Source organism: Urtica dioica, chromosome 5, assembly GCF_054948205.1.
Source record: "Urtica dioica subsp. dioica isolate 48M chromosome 5, U.dioica_male_clone48M_v1_H2, whole genome shotgun sequence".
NCBI lineage: Eukaryota > Viridiplantae > Streptophyta > Magnoliopsida > Rosales > Urticaceae > Urtica > Urtica dioica.
This window is the reverse complement of record NC_142760.1, coordinates 8,351,620-8,367,956: the sequence shown is the minus strand read 5'-3', so window position 1 is coordinate 8,367,956 and position 16,337 is coordinate 8,351,620. Positions and strand designations below refer to the sequence as shown.

At 35.8% G+C, this 16,337-nt stretch overlaps 1 protein-coding gene across 1 annotated transcript; it reads left to right on the top strand.

Moving 5' to 3' along the window:
• Nucleotides 1-13,074: 13,074 nt before the first annotated feature.
• LOC149395068 (cytochrome c oxidase subunit 6b-3-like) lies at nt 13,075-14,998 on the top strand. Its single transcript, XM_089615404.1, has 4 exons — nt 13,075-13,192; nt 14,339-14,427; nt 14,527-14,608; nt 14,738-14,998. The coding sequence occupies exons 1-4, from the start codon at nt 13,184-13,186 to the stop codon at nt 14,789-14,791; spliced, it is 234 nt and encodes a 77-aa protein (XP_089471530.1). The 5' UTR covers nt 13,075-13,183; the 3' UTR covers nt 14,792-14,998.
• Nucleotides 14,999-16,337: the final 1,339 nt, after the last annotated feature.

The window sequence follows — 16,337 nt, the reverse complement described above, 5'->3', positions numbered from 1 at the left end:
TGGCTAAAGAAGCAAGAGTTTTGCGACCCTCCTTAAGGCCTATAAATAAGAGCTTGATGACATAAATAATATAAACTTTTCCTTACGCAAGCGATACATACATTGTTTCCGAGCTCTCTACCTATCAAGCCCAAATTCCTATTGTTCTTCGTCAACTATTTATGTTTCATTTTATTTCACCATACTTCTTTTAATATTGCCAATATTAGTCATTTCATTTTGATTTACTTGGTTACTTCTTATCTATGTTATTTTCTTTTGTAACAGTTTTTCCCCGTATCTCTCGCAGCGCCGTCGTTGCTATGCCTCCACTTCAAAGTACACTAAGAGTATCTCTCTTCTTATTGGTTAGAGATGATATCCTCGTTTAAAGAAGAATTTCGCAATTCATAAGTGAATCTCCCTATAATTTATTTTGAGAGAATCTCAAAGAAAACCGAAACAACAAAATATAAAATATGTCGTAAATACACTAAAATGGCAGCGGAATCCTTTGATGTTCCCCATAATCCAATTATATTTTGACTTGAGCATGTGAAAACACAACAAAAAAGACGAAAAACGCCCAAATCTCATACTCTACTAATGGGTCTTTGCCGATTTGAGAGAGAGAAAATTTGCTTTTTAAAGTATATTACAAATTAATTACTCAAAACAATTATTCTTCTTATGTTTATAGAAAATGACACATCATTTTCTGTGGTGAAATGACACACCGTTTGACAACAAGAAGAAAAAAAAATGGCCTATCGTGGACTGATTGTTGACGAAAAACATCAACTCCACAATTTTGATGCTAGATTCAATCCTTGCTAAAAAGACACACCAGTCTTGACATGACCATTTTAGATCACATATGCTGGGATGGTCTCTGATATTTATTATCAGTCGGCCAAGTTGACTTGACCCCATTCTCTGAAGTAGACTATGTATCTAGTTTCAAATTAAAAACTCAATGCAAATGAAACTTTTCTTGTATCATCCGCTTCTTGGTTCAATGTTTTCGAATCAGTGAATTAATGATAGAATCTCAAATTGAGATTTAGAGAGAGAAAGAGTGATAAGAGAATGAAAAGAATTTTCTCATTACTAGATCTGGAAGATTACAAGACATTTATATGCTCAGTGAGCGTAACTAACTTCATAACAAATTAACAGCCGGTGCCACGTGGCATCACACGATTGGAGACCTATATTAACTAATGTAGGCCTTAGTACACGTCAGTGAAGTGTAGGTGATCTGCAGTTGCTCTGCCTTGCGACATATATTCTGCTACCTTGTCACGCACGTACTCTATCACTCCCCTTAAATTTGAGCACGGTTAAATCTTCAACACGGAGCTTGTCGCGCCAAGTAAGGAAATGACTGCTTTCAACTGGTTTAGTGAGAACATCAGCGACCTGAGCGATGGCTGGGATGTGATGTACATCAATTTCTCAGCGAGCAGCTTTTCACGCACAAAAATAGATCCAGCTCGATAAGCTTTGTCCGAGCATGGACTTAGTTTGCTGAGAGTAAGACCGTGCTCAAATTGTCACACCAAATTATCGGAGCTTGGGGTTGTGGGACATGAAGCTCAGACATGAGAGACCTGAGCCATGTGAGTTCAGCAACCACGCACGCAAGACTACGATACTCAGCCTTGATGCTTGACCTCGACACGGTTTGCTGCTTCTTAGACTGCCAAGTAATTAGGTTGTTACCCATATAGACACATAGACCAGAGGTCGATCGGCGATCATCAGGGTCTGATGCCTAGTCAACATCGCAGAAGGCTGTCAGGGTGAGGCTCGGACTACGACGAAGATGAAGACCAAACCTCGACGTGCCCTTGAGGTACCGAAGGATGCGTTTCGATGCCTTCCAATGCACGTCAGCTGGAGATTGCTTGAACTGACATACCTTGTTGACAGAGTAAGCCAAGTCAGGGAGAGTGATGGTGACGTACAGAAGCGCACCAATGATACTTCTGTAGAAGCTAGGATCCTCAAGAGGTTGCTCTCCACATTTGGACAGTTTTTGACCGTTGACCATTGGTATGGAACCTTGGCCGGTAACAGATTGGTCTTGCGAAGGAGATCATGGATGTACTTGGTTTGTGTGAGTAAAAGACCCTCAAAAGTCTTGGTGACTTGAATGCCAAGGAAAAAATCAAGCTCACCAAGATCTTTGAGTGCAAACATAGTATTAAGTTTGCCAATAATATATTTCACTTGTACTGGTCTGTTTCCAGCTATGAGAATATCGTCCACATACACCAAGATGTACATAGTATCTTTGCCATTTCTCTAGATGAATAAAGACTTGCCAGACTTGGAGTTCTGGAAGCCAAAGGAGCGCAAAGAAGCATGGAGAGTGTCAAACCAAGCTCGTGGTGCCTGCTTGAGGCCATAAAGTAAAGTGCCTTATGAAGCCTGTACACCTTGTGACTTGAACCAGCATCTTCCAATCCTTGTGGTTTTAACTCACCGTTGAGGAATGCATTATTCACATCCAGCTGTGCTATTTGCCATCCATGAGAGAGAGCTAGGGTGAGGATGACACGGACTATAGCTGGTTTAACAACTGGGCTGATTGTCTCCGAGAAATCAAATCCAAGATTGGTGAAACCCATTAGCCACCAACCTTGCCTTGAGCTTATTTAGAGTACCATCAGCATTTTCTTTGACTCGAAACACCCACTTGCAGCCTATTGCACATCTGTTAGGTGGGAGATCAACGAGGGACCATGTCCTATTCTTCATTAGAGTTCCATAATCAGCCTCCATGGCCTTGGTCCAATCAGGATCAGCAAGCGCATCAGTGATAGACTGTGGCTCGTCCATGGTGACTAGAAAGGCCTTTGGCTTGTGAACACCTGCTTTTGATCTTGTGCATATGGGATGAGCATTGGAGACAAGAGTAGAGGGTTGGATGGGGATTGGAGCTGACTGTGGGGGTTGAGGAAGAGAGGGGTCCACATGAGGGCTGAGCTGTGGTGATGACCGAGGTGGAGAATGGGCAGGTATAGGTGTTGGTGGTGATGGAGGAAGAGCAGGTGTAGGTGTTGATGGTGTTGGTGTGTGTAATTTGTGGTTGCCTGGTCTGCCTTGTGGTATAGAGGCTGATGGGTTTGGTCATAATGTGGTGTGTTCTGGGAGAGAAGGCGATGTGAATATGGACTGATAAGGATATGTGGTTTCATCAAATAAGACTTTTCTGGACATAATGATCTTGGCTTCAGAGTCAAGGCATTTATAGCCTTTGTGGTTTATGTTGTAGCCTAGGAAAACACATAACTTGGACTTGAAGTCAAGTTTATATATGTTGAAGGGCCTCAGATTTGGGAAGTAGGCACAACCAAAGCATCTTAGAGTGGCATAGTCGGGCGTAGCATTGTATATCACTTGTAGTGGACATTTGTTGTTGAGGACAGGTGTAGGCAGCCTGTTGATAAGATACACTGTTGTTCTGAAAGCTTCATCCCACATACTAAGTGGCATAGAGGCTCGTGCGAGGAGAGTTAGCCCTGTCTCCACAATATGCCTGTGCTTGCGTTCAGCCAGTCCATTTTGCTGATGAGCATGGAGACATGACACTCTTTGCCCAATGCCATGCTCAGGTAGGTAATTTGTAAAGGCTCTGAACTCACCACCCCAATCTGACTGTAGAGCCTTGATTTTGTAGCCAGTCTGCAACTCCACCCTTTTCTTGAAGTTCACAAAGGTTTGAAAGGCCTGAGACTTGTTGTGGAGTAGATAGATCCATGTGAACCGGGAATTGTGGTCAACAAAGTGGATATAGTATCGATAACCACTCAATGATTCAGAGAGAGATGGACCCCAAAGATCAGAGTGAATGAGCTCGAGGGGATGGTCATAGGTGGTTGTAGAGTTTGGATAAGGGAGGTTATGAATGTTTCCTTGACAGCATCCTGTGCAAAAAGGTAAGTCATCTTTATTCATACTCTGAGTAAATTTGTTACAACTTTTCAATACAGACTTTACAATAGGAAGAGCAGGATGCCCAAGTCTATTGTGCCACAACTATAAAGTGGTCTTCTCAGCACTGTCTTGCTGAAAGTCTGTAGGAGTAGTTGACGTAGCTGAACCTTGGTTTGCACAATGAGCAGTGTAGATGGATGAGTGAGATGACTTTGGCTTGATGACACCACCAGTAGGTAGGACATAAAGGCCATTCTTGAGCGTGCCTTTAAGTAGAACCTGTCTGGTTGCTTGGTCCTTCATATAGCACTTGTCAGGATGAAATTCAAAAATCACAGAGTTGTCATTTGTAAAACGAGAAACACTTAGTAGATTCTTTTTAATGAGAGGCACACGTAAGATATCATCTAATCTCAGTCTTGTATCTAGTTTTAGAGATTGAAATTGAGAGTTTCCAGTGATAGAGATAGGAAGAGCAGTACCATTACCAACAATGACTTTGTCCTTCCCTGTGTAGGTGGTGTGAGTGATGAGATTGGATGCATCAGGAGTGATGTGCGCTGTGGCACCTGAGTTAGGGTACTACATTGGATCGTAGGCCATCTCCGACGTAGCAAGGTATGTCTGATGATAGGTTGACGAGGTTACAGCATCACCAGGAGCACCGGAGGGTTGAACTTGACCATAGTACGCTTAAAGAGTATAGCCAGGTCCACTGAAGGACTGAGCTTAGCCATAGTAAGCCTGAGGTGTTATGCCTCGACCAGTAGCGGTTGGAGCACCAGGTGTTTGTGAGAAAGGTTGAGAGACACCTGAGAATGCTTGATCAAATCGATGCCAGCACTGAGGTGCAAGATGACCGAGTTTTCCGCAGTGTTGACATTGAGGTCGGTTATTGGAGTTCCAGCCATGGCCACGACCATGTCCATTGCGTCCTCGACCTATGATGTTGCAAGGGAAGTTTTATTGTGCATTGTTTGGATGCGGACTGTGTGAGTTGTGTGGAGAGCTGCCAGTGGAGGTGAGATTCTCCATTTGGTGAGTGGTTGAGTCACGTTGACTGTGATATTTGGCTAGCGTCGCTTTTGACTTAGAAGTAAAGCTTCCACTTCAGCAACATCGTACAATTCTTTCTTATCTCCATCGATGTCACAAACGAATTGTAGTTAGGTCCTAAACCTTCAAAGATAACGTCAACATGACCGTCTTCTTTGATCTCTTCACCAACTGAAGCAAGGAGATCAATTGTCGTCTTGATCTGAAGAAGGTAATCATTCATTGACTTAGTACCTTTCTTAATTGTAGCAAGATCGCCGCGAAGTTGCTTGACGCGCGCTTTTGTTGTCATAGTGAAGTATTGCTCAAGTTTTGACCAGACTTTGTGCGATTCATTGCATCCAATCATCCGTGTGAGGAGATTTTCAGACATTGACGAAAGAAGCCATGAAAGCAGTAGTTGATCTTGTTGTTCATGATCCAGGTACTCAGAATTCACAATTCCATTTCTCTTATCAGTATCAGACATAAATTGAAGTGGCTTCGCAGAATTCTTGATAAAATGAAGAAGTTTGTGACCTTTTATGGCTGCGAGAACTTGGTGACTCCATAGTAGGAAATTTTCTTGATTCAGCTTGATTGACAACACGTGTGTTAATGATGAGCGCATATTTTACGTGCGAATCCGCCCTCATTTGACTTGAATCGAGCTAGTCCTTAAGTGTTTTTAGCGGTTATTGTGAATTTTTGCAATATATCAGGAAAATGGTGTTTTTTTAAGTCTCGGACTATTTGATGAAAAACGGAAGCTTTTATGACGAAAAACGAGTCAAAATGAAGCATAGAAGAATTAGAAGACGAATTCTGGAGCTCTTCGCGCCGCGACCATCAATCCTCGCGCCGCGACGTTCTTTCGGCTTTGGCGGAACTCCTGCAGCAGCATTCCTCGCGCCGCGATGTCCTCCAGAAAACATCATCGCGCCGCGACCTTTGTTTCGCGCGGCGCGAGAGGCTTCGACTTTGGTGTGACTTGTTTCCGTTTTTGAAGATTTTGGGCCAAATCAATTCAATTAAAAGCTCATTTGAGCTCCGAAAATCACCATAGTTCCTATATAAACCACTCTCTTAACCTAGAAACGTACTTTTGCTTTTATTTTGTTTCCTTATTGTTTTTAGGTTGTTTTAGAGAGCATTGCTTAGAGAGAGAGCGTTCTTCGTTGGAATCGACAACTCCGACGACTCACTTGAACTCACAACCATTGTTTCTCCTTCTTCCTTTACTTTTATTTTATTGTTACCTTTTAAATATTGTTGAACTTCATTTAAATTTCAATATGAATTTGTTTTTGCTTTCCATGCTCATCTTATTGCTCTTGATTATTTTTCTTTGTGTTTTGATTATCATGTGTTCCTTTAGCTGCTAGATTTCTATGGGGTTACGATGTAGCTAGGGTTGACAATGGGAATGGGGTTTTGTTAGGTTAGATTATGCTTGTTTGCTCCATCTATTAAATTGCTTGTCATGAATCATGTTTAATGCTTTATAGTGCTTGATCACCATTAGAACTGTTATCTAGGATTGTTTATTACTCGAGAGAGAATCGATAATCGTGCGTCTATTCATGGCTTCATATTTGATCATAGGTTAGAATATCTAGGCAATTTATGTAATCGTTTGAACTCTTGTTTCATTGCGTGTGATTGTTTTAATAAGATTAGAAGCCGAGAGGATAATAATCCGTCAATTGCATAGGTTTGCTAGATCACTCGAGAGAGGCTAGTGAATATTTTCGACAGAGTGAGATTAGCGTTTATAGGAGTACATTTGTTGTTCAAGCCCGAAACCCTCCGACCTAGTTAGCTCCGGTGAAGTCGTGACCCCAACCTTCTCTTCTTGCAAAACTCGTATTTAACTCTCTGCTTTAGTTTTTATTATTACTCTTGTTACAAACATCTTCTTAATTTTACTTAGAGTTACATCAAGTTTTAGGAAATCATTGTTTCACTAGTCTCTGTGGGTACGATACTCGAATTTACATTCTATATTACTTGAGCGACACACGTACGCTTGCGTGCGCGAGTTATTACGCAACAGTGAACGAAACTGGTCTTGATCTTGCTGATGAAGATCCAATCGTTGCCGACGAGGAATTCTCCATAGCCGGTTCAGAAAGCTCTGATACCATGATAAAATCTCAGATTGAGATTTAGAGAGAGAAAGAGTGATGAGAGAATGAAAAGAATTTTCTCATTACTAGATTTGAAAGATTACAAGACATTTTTATGCTCAGTGAGCGTAACTAACTTAATAACAAACTAACAGTCGGTGCCACGTGGCATCACACGACTGGAGACCTATATTAACTAATGTAGGCCTTAGTATGTGAAACCCCAAAATATACCTAAAATATTAATAAATTTATTTTTAATATTTTAGTAGATTAAATATATATATATATATATATATATATGTTATGTAATTATTTATATATTATATATATATATATATTATATATATATAGAAAGTATGTGCTTGTGATAAGTATGTATAATATATTGTTAATATATTATATCCTTAACATAGTTAATAAGAGGCAAAGCCTCTTTAACTTTTATCTTCGTGCCGCCACGTGGCGCCTCCAGGAGGCGACACGTGGCAGCCAGTTTTTTTTTTTTTTTTGCTTTAGTTTTTTTTTTCGATTTTTTTTTTGTTTCCGATTTTGGCTCTTTTTTTTTTTTTTGCTTCCGATTTTGGTTTTTTTTTTTTTTCCTTTTTTTTATTTATTTTGGTTTTGGTTTTGAACTTTTTTTTGCTTCCGATTTTGGTTTTCTTTTTTTTTTTTCCTTTTTTTTTTTTTTTGGTTTTGAATTTTTCTTTTTTTCCTTCCAGCCATTAATTTTTTTATATATGTTATAATCATAATTACTAATACTATATTATACTATATCAATAACATACATTATCTTTTATTTTTTTTCCCGACCTTTAATTTTTTTTCCCTCTCTCATCAATATATTTTGTATATCTTTTTATTTATATTATTTCATTTTTTCTCCCTCTTTCATCAATATATTTTGTATAATTTTTTTATGTATATTATAATCATGATTACTAATACTATATTATACTATACCAATAACATATTATACCAATAACATACATTATTATGAGTATATGTTATTATATATATATATATATATATAGTTGGAAAAACTTTGATTTCTTTTATCAGAATTTAACTTCGACTTTTCCTTACCTAAAATTTCTTTTTCCCATAATACTTCTAAGAAATCTGACAGATAGGAAAACATTCAGTATTTTGAAAACCTTTGAATCATAAAAGAATTTTTTTTCTACCTTTTGTTATTTTTTAAACATCATTGACACCGATTTTGCTAGATTTAATTTAATACAATAAAAAATCTTCAACTTACTCTATTTTACTTATTTTTTTTTACTTTAAAAAAAAATTAAAAAATTGTTAACTCGCGCATCGCGCGTTTATACAACTAGTACTATAATGTATCGGATTGGTTAATATATAATATATAAATGTTAAATATGCATAGTTGCATAGTTTTTTTTTCTTTGTTACATACACGTGTGTGTATATATATATATATATATATATATATATATATATATATATATATATATTAGTGTACTCTTTTTTTCATGTATATGATATATATCATATTAGTTATAGCTTTTGAACGTTTCTTTGTAGATTCTTCAACCTATTTTTTTGGCATTTACGTAATCAAATCACCTAATCAAATAATTTTAAATAGAGGATATATATCAAAACCCTTGTGCATCACGCACTCACCCTCACAGCTGCTTACCTATCCACTGATTTCTCTTTCTCTCTATTCTCTCCTTTTCTTTCTTCACAAAAAAAATAAAATAAAATAAAATAAAATAAAATTCCTAAACACCAGTCTCCTTTCTTCTAAGTTTTGGTTATTCTAAAAAGCTTATTAGAGTTTCTTTTCATCATCTCTATCAAGGTAATTCGTGTTTCCTCACTAAGTTATCATAGAACAATTTTTTTTATGAACAACAATTTTTAAAAGTGGTTTTAGTTCGGATTCAATTATAATTCTTTCTTAAAACGCTTACCGTGGTTTCAAAAATCATTTTTTTAAAATTGATTCTTTTTGGAAAAGTTAGATTTAAATTTCTTCTATCTAAATCTTAATCGAAAAATATTTTTATAAAATATAGAATATTTTACGATTATTTTTAAATCAGTGCACAGACCTGATTCCTATTTCTGATTTTTAGACTTTAAAACATTTACTGTGGATACAAAAAGTATTATTTTGCATTGATTCTTTTTGTAAACGCTATTTTTACATGTCTTCTTTCTAAAACTGTAATTGACAAATATTTTCATACTATGCATAATATTTTATGAATTTATTACAATTAGTGCGCAGACTTGTTTTCGCCCTGATTCTTTTTAAAACAAAACGTCTTGTTTATATATCTACAAAATTCTTTTTGACCTAATCTTTGTACACGACCTAGTTCTATATGTTTTTGGTATCTAATCCAAATTTTAGATTTTTCGGATGGACACAGAATTCCAAATAATGCGCAAAATCGTTCAAAAACAGTTTTGTTTTGTTTTAAAAAGACTAAATATTGCTTTCTTATACTTTTGTTTTTATTAAATAATCTGAGCATATTTTTTATATGCCTCTGAAGTAAGAAGTGTTCCAAATATCATTTTTCTGTTACTGTAATTTTTATAGATTTTGTTTTTTCAAAAATTTATTTTATCGACCCTAAGGGTATTTTCGTAATTTTACACATTCAGCCGAAATTCAGAAATTTCCAGAACCTGATTTTTCTTTAGAACTTCTTTGATAGAAGCTTGATAATCTTTTCCATCGATTAAGTTCCGAGCCGCTTAGCTTTCTCGAGGCGTCTAGTTTTCCCGAGCAGTCCACGACCAACGGTCGTATTTTCCGAAACGAAGGTGAGAATAAACTAATTGCAACACAGATTAGTTCAAAATATATTAAGTATTATATGATCTGAAGTATTTATGTGTTATGTGAATTTTTGTGTGTATGATTGTTCGAAATGTGTTTGATATGATATAACATGACGATGTGTGAGTTTATGTTATCTTATGCTGTATATTAGAATATCCATAACACGTCTTATTTTTCTAGCTATGTTATCATGTATGTTTATATCTTATTTTGTTCATACATTTAACGTAATAAACACGATTAATAAGTTAAGTAAGTAGGAGAGTCGTACCGCCTCGAACTACAGAGGTAACTAGAGAAATTTCTCACTACGGGCTCCATAGAGAGTTCCTCATATATTTATGTATGTGACGGGGCGTTCTATGGGAGATCGCAACCCCATGCTTCGTTTCCAAAGTGTACACTGAAATCGGTAAGGTTACTCTAGGGGACCCCCGAATTAAAATACGATAGACTTTTAATAGGGTATCTCATGTCACAGTTTAAATTAAAATACTAATAACTAGTTCATGCATTTGTATTACTTATGTTTTGTGAGTTATAGTTATTCTCGCTGAGCATTAGCTAATTCTATGTATATACGTTCGTGTTGTAGATAAACAACATATGAACACATGAGGATGGTGGATCAGCGGCGGCGATGGCGAGAGGGTTGGGTTATGGTTGCCGTTTACGAAAAATAAAAGACTTCCGCTTTGCTTTCATTTTTTAAATAATCCAAACCCAATGTTTTATTTTTCATGGTTTAAGTTATGCATTTCAATTCCGTTAAAGGTTATGGCTTTATTTATGTTATTTATTTACAATCGTATTTTTGGTTTTAATTTTTGATTCTGCAACTTCGACTTTTTGGGTGTTTTCGTTCATCAAGTTTTTAAATGAAAATTTATTTTTAGGTCATGAGTTTTCAAACTTTATATTTTAAGTTATGTTTAAAAAAAATTACCTCAAATTTTCTAAAGTTTTAAAAAGTAAGATAAGTAACGATCCGAAAAGTCGGGTCGTCACATAAGTGTAGGTGATCTGCAGTTGCTCTGCCTTGCAACACACGTTCCATTGCCTTATCACGCACGTACTCTATCAATTAAAAAAGCTTGATTTTTTATCATAAATTTCAACAAATAAAATCGGTTGAGCCGTTTGTTAATTGAGCTCTTTTCAAAATCGTCGAGCCTTCGACTTGTAGTCATTGCCGAGCAACGTGACTCTTATCAACCCGTATGGATGGAGGCAATATAGGCCTAGGTGCTATACCTACACATTTTTTTTATACATTTGTTATTATTATTTAATCCATTTTCTATTTATTTTAGATGTAAAAAAACATATTAGCCCCTGAATAGTCCTTTAGATATTAGCACCTTCTGAATGGGGCTGTATCCATTCCAACCAAACGCTCACATCACAATTTCATTGCTTCCAATATGCTCATAAAATTATTTTAATTTTTAAATATATTTTAAGTTGTTTATGTGCTCAATTTATTTTTTAAAGGACCAAAGTGCTACAAAAGTCAAGAGGTCAAACACCATTAAAAGCATTAGGACCAAAATACCATAATCAGACTATTGAAAAACTATCTCAATTACCACCATTTGATAAGTTTTTTACAATTTCCCACCAAAAGCTTAATTTGACCAAAAATACTACTAAACCACTTGTACAAATACAATTTTACCCTTAATAATTGATGACAACAATTTATGTCAATTTTTAACATAAATGTCAACAAGATGTCGATTGTAGACATCTATGTCAACAAACAGTAAACCCAAAACTCACAGATGTCGACAATAGATGTCGACTGTTGACATCTATGTCAAAAATAGATGTCAATTGTTGACATCATTTTGGTGATAAAATTGTATTTGTACAAGTGGTTTACCAGTATTTTTGGCCAAATTAAGCTTTTGGTAGAAAATTGGAAAAAACTTATCAAATAGTAGTAGTTGAGACAATTTCTCTACTATATTAGAGATTACTTGCTCTACACACCCGAATTTTAATAATAAGTTTTTTCAACTTTGTTTTAATACCTCCATCTATGAAAATAGTAAAAAAAAATATATTGACAAACTAATTTTTTAAATGAAAAATAATGTAACGTTAAATTCAACGATTTCAATTGTGACTTTCTTCCAAAAAAAACCTAACCACTCTCTCCGCCAAAAATCAAAGTTTGAGCTTTCAATTTTTGGTATCGGCTCCTCTCCTACGATATGAAGATTCTAATAGTTTCGACCAATAAAGGACTCTTGACCTAGGAGAAGGTAATTTTTATTTATTATTTTTTCATGTTTTATTTTCATTTTTATTATGTTTTAATAATCCAGACATTTATAATCTTGTTTTTTTTATATTATTTTTTCATGTTTTATTTTCATTTTTATTATGTTTTAATAATCCAGACATTTATAATCTTGTTTTTTTACCGTGCGATCTTTAATCGGAGTGGTTTTGAATTGTTCTTCAGATCTGAATCTTAGATCTAAGATATGATTTTCTTCTTTGGGCGTGAATCTCTGTCGGGCAAAACTCCTAAAACCGTAAGAAAAATTGCCCCATTTGCCACCAATTTCATAACATTTCCCCACTTTCCACCAAAAGACTAATTTGGTCCAAAATGCCACCATCAATATCAACAGTGTTGACATCTATTTTTGCTCTTCACTATAAGATGTCAACATTGTTGATATATCGATGGCATTTTGGGCTAAATTAGTCTTTTGGTAGAAAGTGAAAAAATGTTATGAAATTGGTGGCAAATGAGACAGTTTCTCAAACCGTAATCTGCAACAAGCGAAGACCGGCATTTCCGCTCGTGATTCGTGTAGTATTCTAATAATGACTGGTTATCTGCATAGATGGATAACCCACATGTTATTTTGTTGTATTTATGATTGTTTGTCGTCCACATTTCATCTTCTTCTTGTAGAAATTTTTGAATTTTCTTTACGCTAACTTTGTAATCTAAACTTTTGGTTTTTATCAATATATTCTTTTGAAGAAGCCTTTATAATAAAAAATAAAAAAATAAAAAAATTCAGCGATTTCAAAAGGGCTTCATGGGCTTATGGACTTAATCTTTAGGAATCATAGCGAGAAAGCCCAAACTGGGGTTTTTTTTTACCATATATTAAATTTTTTTTTTTAATATAATTATTTTTTCTTGACGTTTGGCAGCTCCTGCTTTTTATCGGTCTCTCTCTCAAAGTCTCAAATTCCGATTACGCCTCTTATCCCGATCCGATTAGCCATGGCCGAAGTAAGATTCCTCACTTTCTCCCTCGTCGCTTCCAATCGCTCGTTAAAAACAATTTCTTTTTATTTATGTTATTACACATACATCCAGGGAAAAAAGACCCCCAAAATCCCGTAGTCCCATATTTCATAACGCTGATTTTATGTTCGCGATATGGTGATTGGATTATGATTATGGAACCTTTGAATCGCATTACATGTCATATGATGAGATTATTATTTAACTTAAACATTTCATTATTCTGTGGGGAATGTTTTTTTTTTTTTTTTTTTTTTTTTTTGGCCCCGAGGGAAATCACTTCTCCTTTCTAGAATTTGTGCATTTGGTTGTAGTTAATCTGAATTTCACGGTTTCTTGTTGATGTATTGTACTTTTTTGCGTTTTCTTTGCTTTGAGACATTTGATAAGCTTATTTACTGAATGTTTGAGGATAGGAATGGTTTATAGTTTTCTTTTTTTCATCCAAAATATACACACTATTGAAGAGCTCAATCAGTCGTGGTGAAAATTTCAGTGAATATTATATTTTTCAATTCTCTTTTGGGTTAGACTTTATCATCTAAACCTCTCATGAGTTGAATCTGAATTGGGTGGTTGTCACTGGAATTTTCGAAATTTTGCTGCTCATGCTCTTCCCTTTGTGTAGTTTCATTGATTTAATCTATTGAAATACTACGAGTTATGTTCTTCAATTTACATTGTTATTTTTCTTTATCGCGGACAATTCGCAGCATATATGAACAAACGTCGGTGCTTAAATGTTTTATACAGAACAAAAACATAACATTCCATTATGCATACAATTTGTAATGATTGAACTTCAAAGTCCAAAACTAGTTTCTTGTGCTATAGATGAACAAATATTTTTGTTTTATTTTATAAATATAATGGTTCGCCATGTGATTACAACTCTTTTGACCTGTTTAATTTTTGATCAATAGCCTCTAACTTTATGTATGCATAATTGTGGAAGTGAACAAAAAATTAATACATCATTTCTGGGGGACCTGCCCAATTGTTTAGTACCACTTTTATGTTCCGAGTCACTGAATGAGATAGGTTACACTAACACAATGATACGGGTTGACGATTAGGGCTTTAATTCTTGAGATTTCTTTTATGTATAAACTATTTTTCTGTTGCTTGCAGATCGAGCTGAAAACAGCCCCTGTGGATTTCCGGTTCCCCACAACAAACCAAACTAGGCACTGTTTTACCCGTTACGTCGAGTTTCACAAGTACACCGATTTACACTATTTTTAACACTTTTTTTTGGTGTGAGTGACATGTATGTGTCTCTTTTCACATTCTTACATGTCTCATGTAAATATGCGTAGGTGTTTGGCTGCCAAGGGCGAGGATTCTGGCGAATGTGAGAAGTTCGCTAGATATTACCGTTCCCTCTGCCCTGGTGAATGGGTCAGTAAATTTTTTTCTGCGCATTGATTTTGTCACCTGCAAAACTGAGCAGTATAAATTTGATCAAGTTAAACTAAGATGAGCCATTTTGTATTGGTAGCTTTATTCTAATAAGTTTATAATTTGCAGGTTGAGAGGTGGAACGAGCAGAGGGAGAATGGTTGCTTCCCAGGCCCTCTGTGATTCAGCACTGAGAGTTTGGATGATTCCGACTTCTGATTCAAAATGGTTATGATTTTCCTTGTGTTATTTTGTTGAAATTTCGTTGATAATTTTTTTTCCCTTTAATTGAATCTTGTGAATAAGAAAGGCAACTTTTGGGATCTTGCTGGATCTGCTGAACAACTTTATTTTATTATATGACTATAAGGCTTTCCCTTTTAATTCAAACTCTAGTCCATCTGTTGATCTCTCTTTCTACGCAGACAAAAAGAGACCTCCATAGCTAAACGTCCCTTTTTTCCTTTTTCTTATTTCTTAAAGGTCTCCACATCTAAACTTGCATGTTATACGACATCTGGTGAGTATCCGAAAATGATTAGATATATGATATTACTCTTCGAGCGACCGAGTGTTGGCTCCATGAGAAAAAGGAAACTATTTCATTGATTTGGAGTTGAGGTTGGTCAAAAATAAAACAATTGATCGGAGTGCTCAAAAGATAATTAACAAAGAGAAAGAACATTGGAGAAGTGTTTTGATAAGAATCATTGCTATTGTTAAAAACTTGGCTAAGAATAACTCGGTATTTCGGGGAACAAATGAAAAGATTTATCAAGAAAATAACGGAAACTTTCTTAGTCTAGTTGAGATGGTAGCGGAATTCGATCCGGTAATGCAAGAGCATGTGAGGCGTATTAAAAACGACGAGATCCATAATCATTACTTGGGACATGGAGTTCAAAATGAGTTCATTCAAATGTTGGAACATGAAATCAAAACTACAATTGTCAAAAAGTTAAAAGAGGCAGAATACTTTTCTATTATACTTGATTGTACTCCGGATACAAGCCACCAAGAACAAATGTCTATCATATTAAGGTGCGTGGATATGTTAACAAGTCCAATTCGAGTCGAAGAATACTTTTTAGCTTTTTGAGCAGTTTCAAGAGTATGATAAAAATTTTGGATTCCTTTTTTACTTTTGATAAGCTGAAATTATTGGACGAAAATGTTTTGAAAACATATTGCTTGAATCGTGAAAATAGTTTAAAACATGAGGAATCTTCGGATATTGATGGTTTAGTATTGTCTTGATCAGAATTACACATACTAAGAGTTGTTTATCGAGAGCAAACTAATGGTCCAATGTTAGATTCCACAACGAAACGTTGTCCCGTTGTGGAATCATGACGTTTCCACAACGGGACAAGAGTCCCGTTGTGGAATTAAAAAAAAAAAAGGTTTAAACAACGGGATGGTGACCCGTTGTTGAATCTCGCCGCGGCCAAGGCATAAACTCGCCGCGGCCAAACTCTTCCACAACGGTACAGTGTACCGTTGTGGGAGAACTGTAAAACCAAACATTTCACCGCGGCGAGCTTAAGCCTTGGCCGCGGCGAAATGTTTCCACAACGATACAATAACCCGTTGTGGAAACATTTGGCCGCGGCCACGTATATATTTGGCTGCGGCGAAATGTCGCAGACTGGAACTTAAAAACTTCCCTCTCGATTTTTTTTTTCAAAAATTTCAGAAATTTCATTCTCTTCTTCTTCTTCTTCTTCTT